The sequence below is a fragment of the Periophthalmus magnuspinnatus genome, chromosome 23 (assembly GCF_009829125.3).
Source record: "Periophthalmus magnuspinnatus isolate fPerMag1 chromosome 23, fPerMag1.2.pri, whole genome shotgun sequence".
NCBI lineage: Eukaryota > Metazoa > Chordata > Actinopteri > Gobiiformes > Gobiidae > Periophthalmus > Periophthalmus magnuspinnatus.
This window is the reverse complement of record NC_047148.1, coordinates 6,042,014-6,059,322: the sequence shown is the minus strand read 5'-3', so window position 1 is coordinate 6,059,322 and position 17,309 is coordinate 6,042,014. Positions and strand designations below refer to the sequence as shown.

The following is a 17,309-nucleotide window of genomic DNA, read 5'->3' as shown; positions in this document are numbered from 1 at the left end:
GAGCTCAAATATCCCAACAGTGCAATAAAGTATACATTAACCTTGTGCCATTATTGTGAACTGGAGAAGTTTTTTTCTCTCTGATAATCATGCAGCTAACTGACCACTCACAGTCTACCAAGTAACTACCTATGGCCACTTGCTGCAGAAGACTCCAGTCATATTAAAACATCTAACAAGAATAAGCTGAAATCGATGAATAATACATGAATTAGCTTGTTGTCCCAAATTGTAGTATGCATTTTAATATGGTTAGGCGCTCTATGTAAAGATGTTCATATGTTTGTCCTGATTAAAAATGCATTACTTTCCTTTTCTTATGATTGTTTAAAATTTGCCTTGCCTGTCCTCTCCGCCCACAGCCTCCTTGTACAGAATATGTTATGAGAAATCTTTGAACCTGGACAAAATCCTGCCCTACTCCTGTGTGTTTGACAAGAAGGTACCTACAAACGTACATACCAAGCACCCAGATATCTATAGACAATATGGCCCTGAATACTAAAAATGTGCATGTATTTTTTATGGATGACAGACCAATAGTATTGCTGTGTTGCAGGACATACCAAAGAGTTTGCTAGTGATCCCTGGAGTAACGTGCTTCACTGAGCTGCACACCGAGACCATCTTCAATATCAAGGTAGCAACATCATCTATAATAAATGCCTATATTGTATTATTGAGTTGACTTACCACGCTCATATTTTTCATCTAATTAGCAGACGCACTCCCACAGCTGCAGAAGAAGTGGGGTTGGTGCTCCGTTGAGAGTCAAGTCAATGCATGCTTATCGTTTTTGATTAACTAGTTATACCTTTTGCACATATTACTAAGGAATCCATGCAAATCACATTTAAAATTAATTGGTCAATGAATAAGGAAATTTGTAATGATGATGAGGCTTAAGACCAGAGGTGACAGAGCCTTTTCTGTGGTAGCACCCAGACCGTGGAACAGACTTTAAGTCTGTTCCACGGTCTTTAATGCAGTCTTTAATGCAGTTTTAAGATTACACTGAAAACTCACCTTTTCTCCCTGGCATTTAGTACCAGCTAAGACAAGACATTTTGGTGTTTTATTGTTCTTTGCCCATGTATCGTGTTTTTTTTATTTTTTATTTTTTTTAGCTCTTACGTGAAGCACTTTGTTCTGCTGATGGCTAATATTGCAGTTGTTGTTTTGGAGATACACAAAATGAGAATATTGAGTGTATTGCCTATATTACACCTATTGAAAAGGCTACAAAAAAGCTACCACTCCCGCTCAAAAACATACTTTTTGTGGTTAGCTTCAAAGTCCATTCACAATTGCATGATACTTGAACCTCAACCAAATATTTCCTTTTAAAAAAAAACATATTTCTGATGCATTGCCATAACCTTAAAAATAGACAAAGATAGTTATTTATATGTTAGTGGTAATGGTGTAGCTGTAATGTTTTCTGTTAAAATAAGTGAGAGATTTTTAATCTGGATTTTTTTTTTAAGCACGTTGAATTTTTAAATCATGTTTTTGGTAAAATGTCACCTAGTACGCAAGACATATGCTGTTTAATCAATTGGCCTATTTCTTCCAGTAAGCATCTTATGATCAACATTTTACATAGTTAGTAACGATATTTTTTGGTGTTAGAAAGATTCCCCTTCCCCTAATTTTCTATTGGCAATGCTGTACTCGTCTAAAGCCCAAAGTAGCTGGTGTAGACAATGGTTCTTTGCAAACTGGGTGCAGTAAAGCATAGGAACCACATTTCACTTATAATTGTGTGCATGTAATTTCATAATCCCCTTAACAATTGCATGTTCAGGTGTGTTTAACTTTGTTTATGAATCATTTGACTAATCAGGCTGCTCTGTGTGTTTTAATGATTTTGCAATTTTTCCCCTTTCTCAAATAGCCAACACTTTTAATTTGCATGGACTTTATGAAACAATATAGCTATATATACAGTCAGCAGTACATTTTAATATGGCCCGATGGTGCCTTTTGGGATAATGCCCACAGCTTGTGTTATTTTAGAGTTCAAAAATGCACTCTTTAAGTAACAGTCCACTCTCCAGATTTAATTACTCGTCATTGTTTTTGCAGCAGTGTCCTTGCTGTGTCACTGAGTTGTTTGTTTATATCTCTCTCTCTCTCTCTCTCTCTCTCTCTCTCTCTCTCTCTCTCTCTCTCTCTCTCTCTCTCTCTCTTTCTCTTTCTCTCTCTCTCTCTGCCCCCTCTTTCTCACTATGTATCTCTTCCATATTTTCTCTTCTCCACTCCTATGCCCATAACCTCTTCCTTCTCCCTCTCATTGCCTTTTCTTTTCTCTTTCCTCACCTCTCTCTCCCTCCCACCCTCTCTTCTCTCTGTCTTATCCTCTCTTTCTCTCTTCTCTCTCCCACTCCCTCTCTCTCCTCCCTCTCTCCCTCTCTCAGGCCAGCAGTCTCGTGGGTTTTTGGTCCGAGCTGCAGTGGAACACAGAGAGGACAAAATACCTGGAGGCCGTCCCCAACCCCAGATACAGGACCTCACATGTCCAGGCCGAGTGGGACAGACTGCTGGTTTGTGCCCCCATTTACTCTACGGTCACGGTGATAAAGATCAAAATGTTTTACTGTTTGCATATGCGTTTGTCCTTGAAATTCAGATCACAGAGATAATATCCAGTTGCCTCTAAGGTATTAGATAAATATGTTATGCTTAATTGTGCATATTACGTCCCAATATAGTATTTTATTTAATTAACCATAATACATTTAAACTCCCAAATGTAGCAGTTCCCATGTTCATTTGTAAATGCTGTTATCCGAACTGTTACTAATGAATTTACCCATGGGTTTCAGAGATATGAAAAATTAGAACCGTTGCCATGGCAATTAACTACACAAAACGAACTATGGTGGCGCAATGGTTAGCACTGCAGACTCAAAGCAAGAAAAGATCCCGCGTTGTGTGGCGTTTGGATGTTTCCTCTACAACTAAAACATGTACAATTGGTTTCCCTCTGGGCAAATTAAATAAGACTTAATCAATACCTAATAATAAGTATATAATCACACACAAATATAATTTTGTATTTTGTTCACAATTGAACTTTTTGTAACTAAAATGTAATAATAAAAAAGCATGCCACAGTAGTACACCTCACTAAACAGTTCTACAATACAATACAATATTTGACATTTTGAAACTCAGTCAATATAGAACCTTTTCTCTTTTGCAAGCTTTATTTGTAACTGAAGTCAATAATGTTGTTTGTTTCAGAAGTCAAACAGGAGACTTTCGAGCCACACCAATCACATCGAGGAGAACACAAAGAAGTAGGTCTATACTAATACTATCTATCATCAGGGCTTTAGGGCTATGACCAACGTAAAACTAAATAGGAGGACAGACTGCAATTTTGCTCTGCTCCGTTCCAATCGGGAGCCACAATAACTGAATAGCATTATTATAGTTAACAGTGTATCTCATAATTTTAACACCTCATACTAACTTCTTACAAGCTGATTTCGTGATTTTGGGTGTAAGATCAAACACAAGTAATTTACGACTCTATACTTCCCATTGCAGTTGATAAATCAGCTTTAGCACTTTAGCCTCTAATTAAAGCAGAAAATAAGTTTTTCAGCTATCAGGTATACCACACTATAATGAGCCTAAATCCCAACTAATCTATGGAAGACGTTTTATTTTCTCAGATATAAACCAGTAATACAATCTGTGCTAATGCCCTGACAAATTGTCCAATAAATGTAGAACAAAAAGAGAAAACTGTCTCGTAATGTTACTAAATATTTGTTGGGAGCCTTGTAAGTTCCACGTCAGTAATCCTCTCCTTGTTTGATAACCACAATATGATAGAACTGCAGATTTAGAGTAGTATGTACAATGTGCACATCAATAGAAATAACACAGATCTAGTGTTAGTAAGTCTAGTAAGTATTTTATGCATTTACTTAACATAGGCAACAGAGGCGTTTCATGCACACTCAAAATCAGATTATTATCTGATTTTTTGAATTTATAAGACTATTAATGACATTTAAACAGCTAAACAACATGATTTCTTCCTGAACATGGTCCCTCTATGATTACTTACATCAGATTTTACAGTTTACATTTAATTTAAAGATCTAGAAATCAGATAATAATCAGATTTTGGTATGCATGTGAACATTTCATAATATGTAAAGTAATGAAAATCTAACCACAAGCCTTTATAAACTACAGTAAACTGATAATATATTTTATTGATCTAATGAAAAACGCCATGATACCAGCATATTCTTATGTTTTAATGTAGAATTTTCATGTTGAAAGGACATCCAAAAGCCAATTATAGCCTGTGATTTCAACACCAGTCACCAATGTCCAGTTTGAACCTCCATCAAACCCAAGTCTCACTGGATAATCCGCTTCCTCCAGGCCATTTTACCTTTTACACTTCTGATATATTTTCTGTGCTGAAGGAGTAGTGGGGCTTTGCATGGCCTGGGCTCAAGCATAAAAGTAAGGCTCTTATTTTAATACTGGCTGCAGGGATTGTACTAATCACAGATCTATGTGTTTTTGTTTTCTAGAGTGCTTTCAATGGTGGACACATGGAGTCTCGGTAAGAAATCACTCTCACTCCACACACAGTTTTTGCATGTCTTAAACACATTGTAGTAGGTATGACTTGGGGAAAAAAATCTAGTAGGGATTTTCCTGTATTGCGATTGTGATGGATACAATACCGGTACATTATTATAATTTTTTTATTTTAAGTTTTTTTAACACAAAATGAGGTAATGACATTGAGAGAAGAGTAAAATATTAACAGCTAATCATATAAAAAAAATATTTGTTTGTGAAGGTCTAAACTAGACCTTTATATTGGTAATTATAATATTACTTAAATAATTGCTGCCTTTAAATGTTCCTAATTGGTATTTGCTGTGATTTCAATTTGACTTCAATTAATCTGGCAACCTTAAAAAATGTGGACATTTTTAAAAAGCAAGCATAACATGATAATGATAATCACTGACAATTACATAAATACTGTCTTAATCATGGCATCAATTTGAGGGTTTTGTTAAATAGCCAATACATTTTTATTGCAAGGATATAGATAGGATATTGTTTTAAATTTATGAAACTGGTTCGAATAGTCACTGCATAATATTGAACATCGATGCTGGTAGTCATAATGTTATGCCATATCTGTGTGTACTTGTGTGTTGTGCTTGCTCAGGTGCACAGTCAGGCTCAGACTCAGGCTCCACTTAATAAAGAATGGAGACCTGCCCTGGGACTGCCGTAGATAGGAGAGGCATGTTTGTGTTAAGGGACTGTGCACTGTATTCGCTTTTATGTGATCTTCTGAGATGGCATTCCTGGGGTTCACTGGAGAATTGGGTAGCACACACACTCCACGCTAATTCATCATATAGAGAAAGAGCGGGGGAGGAAGAGGTGGAGGGAGAGCGGAGTGCAGAGAGGGCCCGAGTGGGTAGAAATGCAGTAAAACTATCTGAGAAACAGCAAAGGTGAGGATTATGTAACACGTGCAGTTCGGTACTTCCCAGTCTCTCTCTCTTGTTCTATCTCTTGCTCTCCCTCTCGGTACCTCCCTATTCCCCTCCCTCTCTCTCTCTATGTCTCTGTGTCATCCTCCTCTTTCTCTCTGTCTATCTCTTGCTCCCTCTCTTTCTGCCTCCCTACCCTCTCGCTCTGTATCTCTTGACTCCATTGCAGCTGTGTTACTGTTGGGTCAGCCACTAAAACTTCATTCGCATGCATGATCTCACTGCCTAGACTCTTTCTTCATACTTAAAACAATACAGCTTTTGATCCCTTTGTTTCAAACCACAAAGCTAGCACTAAATCACACCTCAGCCAGGATCTTAACCAGTACTAAGCATCCAATTACTCCAACAATCAAAACTGTCCCTAACTTATTCATTTTTTTATTCCAGAATGTTAGGAGGCAGTTTGTGGGGGAAAAAAGCTGGGAAATTTTGAAAATTTCAGGAAGCACTGCTTAATTCTAAAAAAGGAAAATCCAGGGACAAATTCATACAACAGGGACACATTTTTTTCTGACAGTTTAAACATTAATTGAACAATCTGTCAACTCATAACAATTATGTTAATTAGACAAGGTGTGGCCCTTGTTCAGTATAGACAGTAACAGTTATGGAATTAACTTTATGTACGTCACATCTACTTCTCTTTTCCCTTACAATTTCACTTCCCAGTTGGAAAACTAGGTGAGGTTGTTAGTAACTTAAAATTTAAGTTAGTGACATTACTTATCTGTCATGTACACTTTAAGTGTCTTGTATGATCTCAAAGCCCTGCAGCCTCTTTCACTTTGAATTATGACTCAAAAACACTATTGTGCTTTTATCCCTTTGTTTCACAGCAATGATAAATCAATGCGTCTCAGTAAGCCAATACTTATTGCTCAACCTTTTTGTGTTGTTTTTACTGCTCTGAAGATATTTATTTGTCTGAACAGAGTTCTCTGTAGAATTACATCTAGTCAATTATATAAGGAGGTCTGTGTGATCGGGCACATTGTTCAAAGTTTAAGATTAAGGTATATTACATTGGACCCATACATATGACCCATTCTTCAGTGCTGCTAAGGTAACCTATCAGGAGCATTTGGTGGCACAGTGCTGAACTCAGGGACCCATCTCCAGATCTTGAGCTAGGCCTGGTCAGGACTACTTTAGTTGGAGGATTTATTGCTCTCATGCAAGCTATAATTGTACTGTACTTCAGTTTGAGCATTTGAGCACATTTGAGCATGTGTTTGTTGGGGTTCGATGAAGCCATCAGGACAACATCTTTTGCAAACAGCAGAGATGAGATCCTGTGGACCTTGTGGTGCACCTAGAAATTCTGTTCATAAAATAATGAACAAAACCAGTGACAAAGGACAGCCCTGGCAGAGTCCAACATGCACGGGGAACAGGTCTGACCTACTGCTGGCAATGCAAACCCATGCGCCTGCTCCAGTCATACAGGGACTGGACAGCCCTTATCAAAGGGCCCCGGACACTATACTCCTGGACTTCAAGGGACAAGGTCGAATGCCTTCTCCAGATCCACAAAGCACATGTGGACTGGTTGGGCAAACTCAATGAACCCTTAAGCACCCAATGGAGAATATAGAGCTGGTCAGTGTTCCTCGACCAGGACCAAAAAGACCACACTGCTCCTCCTGAATCCAAGGTTCAACTGTCGATTGGATTTTCTAAACTTACAAGGTAGGCTGAGGAGTGTGATTCTCCTGTAGTTGGATCACACCAGTCTCCCTTCTTAAACAGAAGTACTGTCCCCAGCCGCCACGCAGTCTAACAGAGGAGTGTCAGAGACTTAACATTCTGAGGATGGATCTCTCACACCCCTGGAGCCTTGCCACTGAGGAGCTTACCAACCACCTCAGTGACTTCAGGCAAGGTGATGGATGAGTCCTCAGTCTTCCTCCTCAGAAAGCCGGACAGTGGGATTGAGGAGATCCTCAAAGTAGAGTCAATGTCAGCAGGTCTCGACCCACACTGTAAAGAGTGTTGTTGAAGCACTGCTTCCTCGTCCTGAGGTCTCAGATGGCTTGCCAGAATTGTTTGAGACCAACCAATAGATCTCCATGGCCTCCCCGTACTCCTCCCAACCCTATGTTTTTGCATCTCTGACCGCACAAGCTGCAGCACACTTAGCCTGCTGGTACTGCCACAGAAGTTTCTCAAGCCAGCAAGGCTTGATAGAACTACTTCGTCAGCCTGACGGCATCCCTTACTTCTGGTGTCCACCATTGGGTTCGGGGTTTGCCGCCACGACAAGCACCACAGACCAAAAACTACAAGTGTCCACACTCTTCTGGAGGTGTGACTTGAAGACCGAGGGCTCCACCAGACGTTCCCAACAGTCCCTCATAAAATGCTTAGGTCTGCTAGGTTTGTCCAGCTTCCACCCCTGCCAGCGGATCCAAATCACCACCAGGTGGTGATCAGTTGACCGCTCTGCCCCTCTCTTCACTCAAGTGTCCAAGACATGCAGCTGAAGGTCAAATGACATGACAACAAAGTCAATCATAACAAATAAATGCAGTGGTGTCAATGACATTTTTATCGAGGGCCACATCAGCAAAATGGCTGTTCTCAAAGGGCCAGATGTAAAATACATCTAACTACTTTTTTAACTTGTTAATTAACTGTTTCTGCATTTATTACTTATTCAAGTTACAAATATTGCATATTTATTTGCATAGATGTAAAAATATGGCTGTGTAACAGCATATCTCTTGATAAAAATGACATTTTAAGATCATCATACCTTTTAATTTACCCTGTTGAGGGCCACATTTGGCCCGCGGTCCTTGAGTTGGACACATGTCATCTAAAGTATAGATGGCCCTTCAATTTTTATGTTGAAAACAACCTTATTTTTCATTTTACATACATTAGGCATGTCAAGATTTATTGATAATTATGATTTTATTTTTATTTTTTTGGTCACTAGTAAGAATAATTGACCATTAAAAAATCATCAAAAAAATTTTCAATTCTGAAAGGTAAACCTAGATGTAAAGTGCTGTTTCTTTCAGGCTGTTAATATCATAATAACATAACTTTGTCATTCAGAAAGTATGAAAGTGATTTCATAAAGGTGGTCTCAAACTAGAGGAATGGCGATCTATTAGACAATGTGAATGAAAGAAAATGAAGCATTTAACTGCTCTTTGATGTCAATAATTGTAAAATCTGCATGTTTCTTGTCAATAATCTCCCAAAAACATGATGTAGTGCCATGCATACATACCTGACATAACCTACTGAAATAAAATGTCTAATAAGTGATTTTAACATGTGATGGTTTCATGTCAGTAAATGCATCGTCAGTACACCCATACATCATGAGCATCAGTTAACTGTCAAAAAATATGCAGTATCTTTGAACTGCTCAGTACCGTCAGCTTCTTGATTCCTTTAAGATCTTTTTATATTTCAGAAAAAACAGACTTGATTATAGCTTCAAACGAACCGCCTGGTGCATGTTGGCGTAGAGAAAGTGATCAAAAGATGTGTATTTGTGGATCCAAGGGAGAAATACATCGTCTGGAGTAAGCATGTTTTCTGTGACTGATGTCCCACGTGCATTTGCAGCTACAATTTAAGATCTTTTAAAACACAACTCTTAGGTGAATATAAAAGCTGTGCCAAAAAATACTTAAAAAGGCACTTTGTTTCTTATTTATTTGAAGATTTGTAAAGGTGCACTGTGTAACTATTCATCGTGGTTCTGACATCTGCTTATCTCCGTGGAATGTTTTTGCTTTGCTGAATGTTTCACAGTATGTCATTAGACTTGTCTATCTTTCGTTATTCATTTACAGACGTTTTAATTGCCGAAAAAAATGTAATAATAAAACTTAAATACAACATTGCAAAACATGCAAAACATTAGTATGATCGCCTCAACACAGATCTGACCTATATATTTACAGTGGATATGGAAAGTATTCAGACCCCCCCCCCCCCCTTAAATTGTTCACTCTTTGTTATATTGCAGCCATTTGCTAAAATCAATTAAGGTAATTTATTTCCTTATTAATGTACACACAGCACCCCATATTGACAGAGAAACACGAAATTGTTGTCATTTTTGCAGATTTATTAAAAAAGAAAAACTGAAATATCACATGGCCATAAGTATTCAGACCCTCTGCTGTGACTCTCATATATTTAACTCGGGTGCTGTCCATTTCTTCTGATCATCCTTGAGATGGTTCTACACCTTCAGTGGAGTCCAGTTGTGTTTGATTATACTGATTGAACTTGATTACACACCTCTCTGTATAAGACCTTACAGCTCACAGTGCAAGTCAGAGCAAATGAGAATCATGAGGTCAAATCAACTTCCCGGGGAGCTCAGAGACAGAATTGTGGCAAGGCACAGATCTGGACAAGGTTACAAAAAACTTTCTGCTGCACTTAAAGTTCCTAAGAGCACAGTGGCCTCCATAATCCTTAAATGGAAGGTGTTTGGGATGACCAGAACCCTTCTTAGAGCTAGCTGTCCGTGTTGTTGAATGGCCCAGCCAGAGCCCTGACTTAAACCCAATTGAGCATCTCTGGAGGGACCTGAAAATGGCTGTCCACCAACGTTCACCATCCAACCTGACAGAACTGGAGAGGATCTGCAAGGAGGAATGGCAAAGGATCCCCCAATCCAGGTGTGGAAAAACTTGTTGCATCGTTCCCCAAAAGATTAGCTCAAAAGGGTCCTTCTGCTAAATACTGAGCAAAGGGTCTGAATATGTATGGCCGTGTGATATTTCAGTTTTTATTTACATTAGACTGTGATATACAGTTTACATTAATAAGGACAGACAATGAACTTAAATGATTTTAGCAAATGGCTGCAATATAACAAAGAGTGAAAACTTTAAGGGAGTCTGAATACTTTACGTACCCACTATATATATATATATAATGTATGTGTATATGTACACAGATTTTTTTCTTGGGAAAACAATTACATTCTATATTTACATCCCACACTTGACACACATTCTTTTGGTAGTGAGCATGTCTTTAAGATAATAAAATAACATCGATGAGTTGAAAATCGCATATAGATGATAAAAATAAAGAGAACAGACACTTGCCATGTAATCTTCCTAACAGGAATAAAGTGATGTGTTTGCTACTTTGGGTTTAATTTTACAGTTCATTCCCTTGCGCAATACTTGAGTCTCAAACAGGGGATTTACTGACATGTTTTTGCACATTTCTGATGGATTGTAAAAATATGGTCTGATCATTATTAGTGTATTATAGCCCACCTCAACAGTCTGAAGATGTCTGTGTTAGAAGCTAAATTGCATAAATTGCCTATTGTGAATGTGAATGGTTTTCTGTCTGTACAAATTATGTCTGTCCAGTGTACTAGGGCTCAAAACATGCTATAACTGAAAGTAATGGATTCTCAAGGCAAGGCAAGTTTATTTGTATAGCACAATTCATACACAAGGTAATTCAAAGTGCTTTACAGAATAAGAAAGACATCAAAATCACAATATAACAAATCAAAACATAAATAGTCACAAATAATCATCATAAAATTAACATTAAAGGGGAAAAGTGCAGAGTAAAAAACTTTCAGTCATATGCACAGCTAAACAGAACTGTTTTGAGCCTGGATTTAAACATTGCTGAAGTAGAGGCCTGTTTCACATCTTCTGGAAGATTGTAACTGAAGTGCTGATTCCCCATTGAACAGTAGATCAAATGTAATTGCAATTTCTGGAAACCTTTCTGTTGTGTGTCCTAATTTACAATGTTACCTCTATAGGCATTTTCTAAGTTATGAGTCATTGCATTAATATCCGTGGGGTACAGAATTATGAAACATTAGGGCAGTTCCATAACAATTACCAATTTAACACTAGATATATGTTTTGAATGTTAAAAGTTCCCAAAATGTAATAGCAGGACGCTGGATCCCATGAATAACAGTTAGCACTACATTTCAGTCATCTCAATTGTTCCTGGTTAAGATTTTGTTAAAATGCAAAAAGTAAATGTAAAAAGATATTTTCCCTCAAACATGTTCAGCCATAACTAATTTTATAATACAGTTAGTTTTTACATAAACTCAAACAATGGTTTTCTTATGTTATATTTCCTGTTTTATTATCTACTTTAGACACATGCGCTATCTACTAGACTCTCTCACTATATCCTGCTGTGTTGCAGATAAAAAGTTGGTACCACTTTTCCAAGAAGAGGATCCCCAACAGAGGGCGCTAATCGGCCTGGTGAGTCACAGCCAACACTAGTCTGACTAATGTACTTGCTCCTACATTCTCAGAAATCTCCATTGAAGATACTGAATCCTAAATGAGAGCATTGGCATTAGCGAGAGCAGCTTTAGAGCAGGATGGACTGCTTTTTCAAATGGGCCAATGACCTTGTGCACAAAGTCTTTCACAGCCATAAAGAAAATGTTTTTTTGAATTGTGCCGTGGTGAACTTGACTAGCATGCTCATAAGCCCGGCGTCAATTATATCCGATAGCCACTGCGTGAATATCAATGTAGACACTGGGCTCGCGCTCATGTCAAGTTCCATTAGCGGACAATACAAGATCGCGGTAATATCTGAGAATGAGTCAAGGTTAGCATAGAGAGGAGATAGAGAGAGGGGGTTCACGGGAAAGGAGGATAAATATGACATGTGAATACAGCAGAGGTTAGAGGATGGAGCATGCAAAAATAAATTATTATAAGGCACTGCAGTAGGGGTGTCAGTTAAGGTGTTATAATTTGACACATTTTTTACTTTTTATTGTTATTAGAAACATACCTGATGAGTCTCATTCACTGCATTATGTTAAACGTTTGCGATGTTTTCCATGTTTAGTCCTTTCTTAGTCCCCGGAAATGCTTAGCCCTAATCATTTTTGTAGTTGAAGTTGTAAATTATTGACTAAATAATGCCTTTAAATGTCGATTAATAGAAAATAAGATGATGCAACAGTGCTATTTTTTACTTTTTTTTTTTTTAAAGATGGCCTCTTTTTTCATTCATTTCAAATAGCAGCAAAACGTAAGACAGGCCTATAGTTCTGCAGCCAGATGTTTGTTATGTGCAACTTTACACAATGCATTATTCTAACATTACCGCATTTATGATTATACGTTATCTAATCATTCCCCCCAAAAAATGTTTGCCTTTTGAAATGACTACAAACTCAATTACTGTCTATGCCCTCCTTTGTATAATAAAAGTATAAGGAAAAATGACATCAATAGGTATCCACAGTCCTGTCTTACTATTGACCTATAACGAAGCAGTGTAATCACATTTTGTCCAGTGCCCTTTCCTCTCTGCACCAAGCATCAGTCTATGTTGAAGGTTTAATGCGAAGTAGCTCAGTTGAGTGTTTGTCCACTGTTCCAAACGTTGAGTGGGTAGATCTACTGACCCACAGGTTGACAGTGCAATTCTAGCTCCCACAGATAAATACTGTCATTTTGTCCTTTGGCAAGACACTTAACCCACCTTGCCCCCAGTGACTGCATACATTGGTGTATTATTTATTTACTAAACATCAGCCTGTCCAGGGACTACAGGTGGAAATTAGCATTTATGCTATAACCTGGCACCAAACATCTCTCCTTTTTTTTTTTAAGGTCAATGTAATGTTGTGCACTGTCCCTGTTTCAAATAAAAGCATACCATACCATACCATAAATGTATATGTGAATGAGTGAGTGGTTTCTTGATGTAAAGTGCCTAGAAGGTAAAAAAAAAAAAATGGCTATACAAACCATTTACCATTTACCTTTGTTGATAAGCTACAAAGTGCAAGTCGGCCTGATATATTAGCCAGCCATTATCTTAAGTTCCTTTTAGACCTGTTGTTATGAAATGCGTATTTCCATAGCTTGTATTTGACTGGTGAAACTGACACTACAGATATTTGGTAGATAAGAGCGTAAAGAGGACACAAAGACAGTGAAACTTTGTCTTGTAAAATGCTTCCTGTCAAACGGCCCATTCATGTTTGATCTAAAACTCCGTGAGAGCTTCGGCCGTGGACAAATTTCACTTTTGCTCTGATCCATGGACTGCTGCGACTTAGACAAACGCTGACAACCGATTATTTTACCCAAGCAGCGGCGGCATCCTCCCAGGTGTAACGGTCCGAAATCACACTGTAAAAAAAGAATAGGGCATCTACAGGTCTCAGTATTAGATTTACAGTGTGTTTTTGATAGGCAACTTGATATTTAGAAATGGCAGTAACCATTTCATTTTATTTATTTATGTTTTGTTTTTTTCCCCACGGGGTTGCCCCAATAATAAAAAAAAACAAAACATTACTATTGCTACAGTTTAAATTACAATGCAGAATTTCCCTGATTTGTTACATTTAACCAGTTATACAACAACAACCACAAACAACAACCACAAACAACAACAACCACAAACAACAACAACCACAAACAACAACAACCACAAACAACAGCAAACGACAACCGCAAACAACAACAACAACCACAAACAACAACAACCACAAACAACAACAACCACAAACAACAACCACAAACAACAACAACAACCACAAACAACAACCACAAACAACAACAACAACCACAAACAACAACAACCACAAACAACAACAACCACAAACAACAACCACAAACAACAACAACAACCACAAACAACAACCACAAACACAAACAACAACAACAACCAACAACAACAACATCCACTCATTTACAGTGATTTTTTTGGACAATCAAAGATGCTTTATTGTTCAGTCACTCCATACTCATTGTGGTAAGCTGCCTGAGGGTAAAATGACAAAAGTGAGGCTGGCAATGTGCCCCATCAGCCCCTCCGACTACCACCAAGACTCACACACACACACACACCACATTCATACTATGCAACTGTTTTTGCCACTGGCGCCCCACTGTGACACCTGATATCCCCAGTGGTCTCTCATCCAAATCCAGGCCCAACCCTTTATCTCCTGAGATCTGATGTCATCAGGCTTTAACAAGGAGGTTTAGCCTATTAGCCACCTTTTGGGAGACTTTTATGCCAGATGCCTTCCACATTTATGGAACTGGAATGATCGGAGGATTGATTTGCGTCGGGACCAAGTTCTGTCGTTGTATCCTTAGGCAAGACATGTTACCCCAATTCCCTAGTATGAAAAAAGTGTATAAGTGTTGGTGGCGGTCCCTCTGGAAACCTTGCCATCTATTGAAAGACTTTTATGCCAGATGCCTTCCACATTTCTGCAACTACAATGGGGAAGATTTTATTAAGGGTCACAATAACAGTATGCACCTATGCACAATTACCAAACTGGCTATCTTCTGCATTTTGACACTAAATATATTCATTTTACTTGAGTATTTTTTACCATATAAACTACTTATACATGCATTTTCACTGCTCTTCCCACCTCTGTTCCTATCAGCTTATACTAAAGACAGCATACTTAAAGAGCTTCAATTTAATAGAGTTCATTCTATTCTTAGGGCGACCCGGACCTCTTGTCTCTGCATCTCTCCTTCCTTAAACTCCTTCTGTGTTTCTTCTTTCCTTTCTACCTAAATTACATCGTCTTTTTGACACTTTATATCTCCAGGTTCACAAATCTCTTCCTCTCTGTCTTCTCTACTTCTTTTTGGCTAATTTAGGGACATTTTTTAGTCATGGGAGAAATTCGAGATGAACTTGAGCTGACCTTGCTGAGCGCGCCACAAAGTTACAAGATATACACACATTTAAAGTCTCTCCAAAATAATGACGTTGCATTTTTATTTCTCCTCATTGTAGACTGTTGACAAGCTGCGGGATCATCTCAACAGACACCTCCCTCGTTTGGGGAAGAAGAAAATTGATTCGCTAGTAGTCAACTATGTGGCAAAGCTGGTAAGTGTGCTGCCTATTTTACAATCCAAACATCTTGAAGTAAAGTTTATGTAAATTGTAGTTTTAAGTGTCACTCAATGGTTCAAATGGCTCGGTAGGAAAAAAAAAAACCCTGATGTCCGCTTTTAGCTACTTGTGATTGTGTATACAGTAGATAAAAGAATCCAGGGCACATAAACTGTGTAAAATAAAGTTGAGGTGATTACCATATTTGGTCAAAGTATCGGACTTTGTAAACATCAAACTGGAAAGGGGCGTTAGCTCTTAGTAGTTACCAGCACTACTATATCCTCATTTACCTATACTGTTCTAGTTTTACCTATACTGTACTAGTTTTCATCCTTAAGAAAACTATTCAACTTGATTAAGTAAGATTTTATAATGAACGACAGTAGCTCAGTTAGTAGAGCGTTTATCCTGATTCGAAGGCTGGCAGTTCGAATCCCCCGCTCTCTACATAAACATCATTGGTACAGTTTGGCGGTGTGATTCCAGCTCCCACAGATGAATGCTGTCGTTGTGTCTTTGGGCAAGACACCTAACCCACTGCGTACATCGGTGTATGAATGTGTGTGTGTGACTGGTTCCTTGATGTAAAGTGATTTGAGTGCCTTGAAGATGGAAAAGCGCTATATCAAAATTTGACCATTTACCATTTTTTACTATTTCATTCTTGCTTACAAAATAAGAACTGAATAGCAGTAAAATTGACATGTTAAAATTGAATAGTACAAACAGAAATCACACACACAGCAATAAATAATGACAGCTTTTCACATTGGTCAGGAGTACCATGCTGCATCCACTGTTTTGTATCTGTGTTTACCAGTGGTACAACAGAAATGTGTCAAATAGCAAAGGCACGTATGTAAAACAGCCTGCAACATCTGCCAATGTGTACAAGGCCTCAAAACAAGAAAACAGAATAAGAATAATGGACCAAAATTGGTTTTCACATCATCAGTATATTGTATTTGATAGTTTTGCAAAGATATTTTTACTCTAGTGTAGCAATGTAGGCCTATATTTCTGCCAGATATTTAATCATTTTAGGGACAGACTTGAAAAAGCATAGGTAAATGTAAACATGATAAAAGCCCCCCCAACTAACCGTCCATAATAAAGACCGCTAGTACAGAAAAGTAATTTATCAGTTCAGATTATAGTTTATTATTACTGAGTTTTCATTTGGATTTTTCAGTTCATGCACGATCCTATTTCCCATTATTCACTCTGTTACCACCAGTTTCCACAGATAAATACTATATTTGCTCACATTTTTAGCTTCATGCTGCATTCAGGCGTCACTGACAGGGCAGGAATTTCAAACCAATTGTTGTACACACGTTTTATTTGTTCCCCATAGAGCCATTTGTGTTGTGGTCTTTAGTATTCTTGTTTGGTACAGCGCGCTTCACACCTCCAGCTACTGATGCAAAAAAGAGACAGGGAACATATCAACACAACACGGTATTAAAACAGGCCAAGGGTGAGAAGGAGAGTGAATGGAAATCAGGGTGTGCTTTTGGGATTTTGTTGAATTGTAAATGGCAGAAAATACCAGGCGCCCCGATGTGTTGAAGCGCTCAGTGGATCGGGTTAGTACAGCATGTCCCAAGGTTCAAACGCAGAAATGAATGAAAATTATTACAAAATTATTCACCCAAACGCAATAAATCTGCTCATTAGAGGAAAGTTTCCGTTGCTTTGTTCTCTAGGCATTTGAATCAAGCTATTACTATGGACGTGCTTGTATGGGCTTGTCAAGAAATGATACCCAGAAAACTAGTATTGAAGCTTGTATAGAAATTTGAGCAGAGATTTTTCAGATGTATTATGACCACACGGTAAAAATAAAACAGGGTT

The 17,309-nt window shown here is 38.1% G+C and overlaps 1 protein-coding gene across 2 annotated transcripts in view; it reads left to right on the top strand.

The window, feature by feature from the left end:
- The window catches only part of gsap (gamma-secretase activating protein), a 63,147-nt gene that overhangs the window by 20,659 nt on the left and 25,179 nt on the right, over positions 1 to 17,309 (top strand). Inside the window, exons 19-26 of one of the 2 annotated variants that reach the window (XM_055231975.1) lie at positions 363 to 442; positions 560 to 640; positions 720 to 752; positions 2,421 to 2,546; positions 3,250 to 3,305; positions 4,569 to 4,600; positions 11,742 to 11,803; positions 15,348 to 15,443. In XM_055231975.1, the coding sequence (XP_055087950.1) occupies positions 363 to 442; positions 560 to 640; positions 720 to 752; positions 2,421 to 2,546; positions 3,250 to 3,305; positions 4,569 to 4,600; positions 11,742 to 11,803; positions 15,348 to 15,443 (566 nt within the window). The remainder of the gene's footprint in view (positions 1 to 362; positions 443 to 559; positions 641 to 719; positions 753 to 2,420; positions 2,547 to 3,249; positions 3,306 to 4,568; positions 4,601 to 11,741; positions 11,804 to 15,347; positions 15,444 to 17,309) is intronic. The other variant, XM_055231976.1, reaches the window with a different exon arrangement.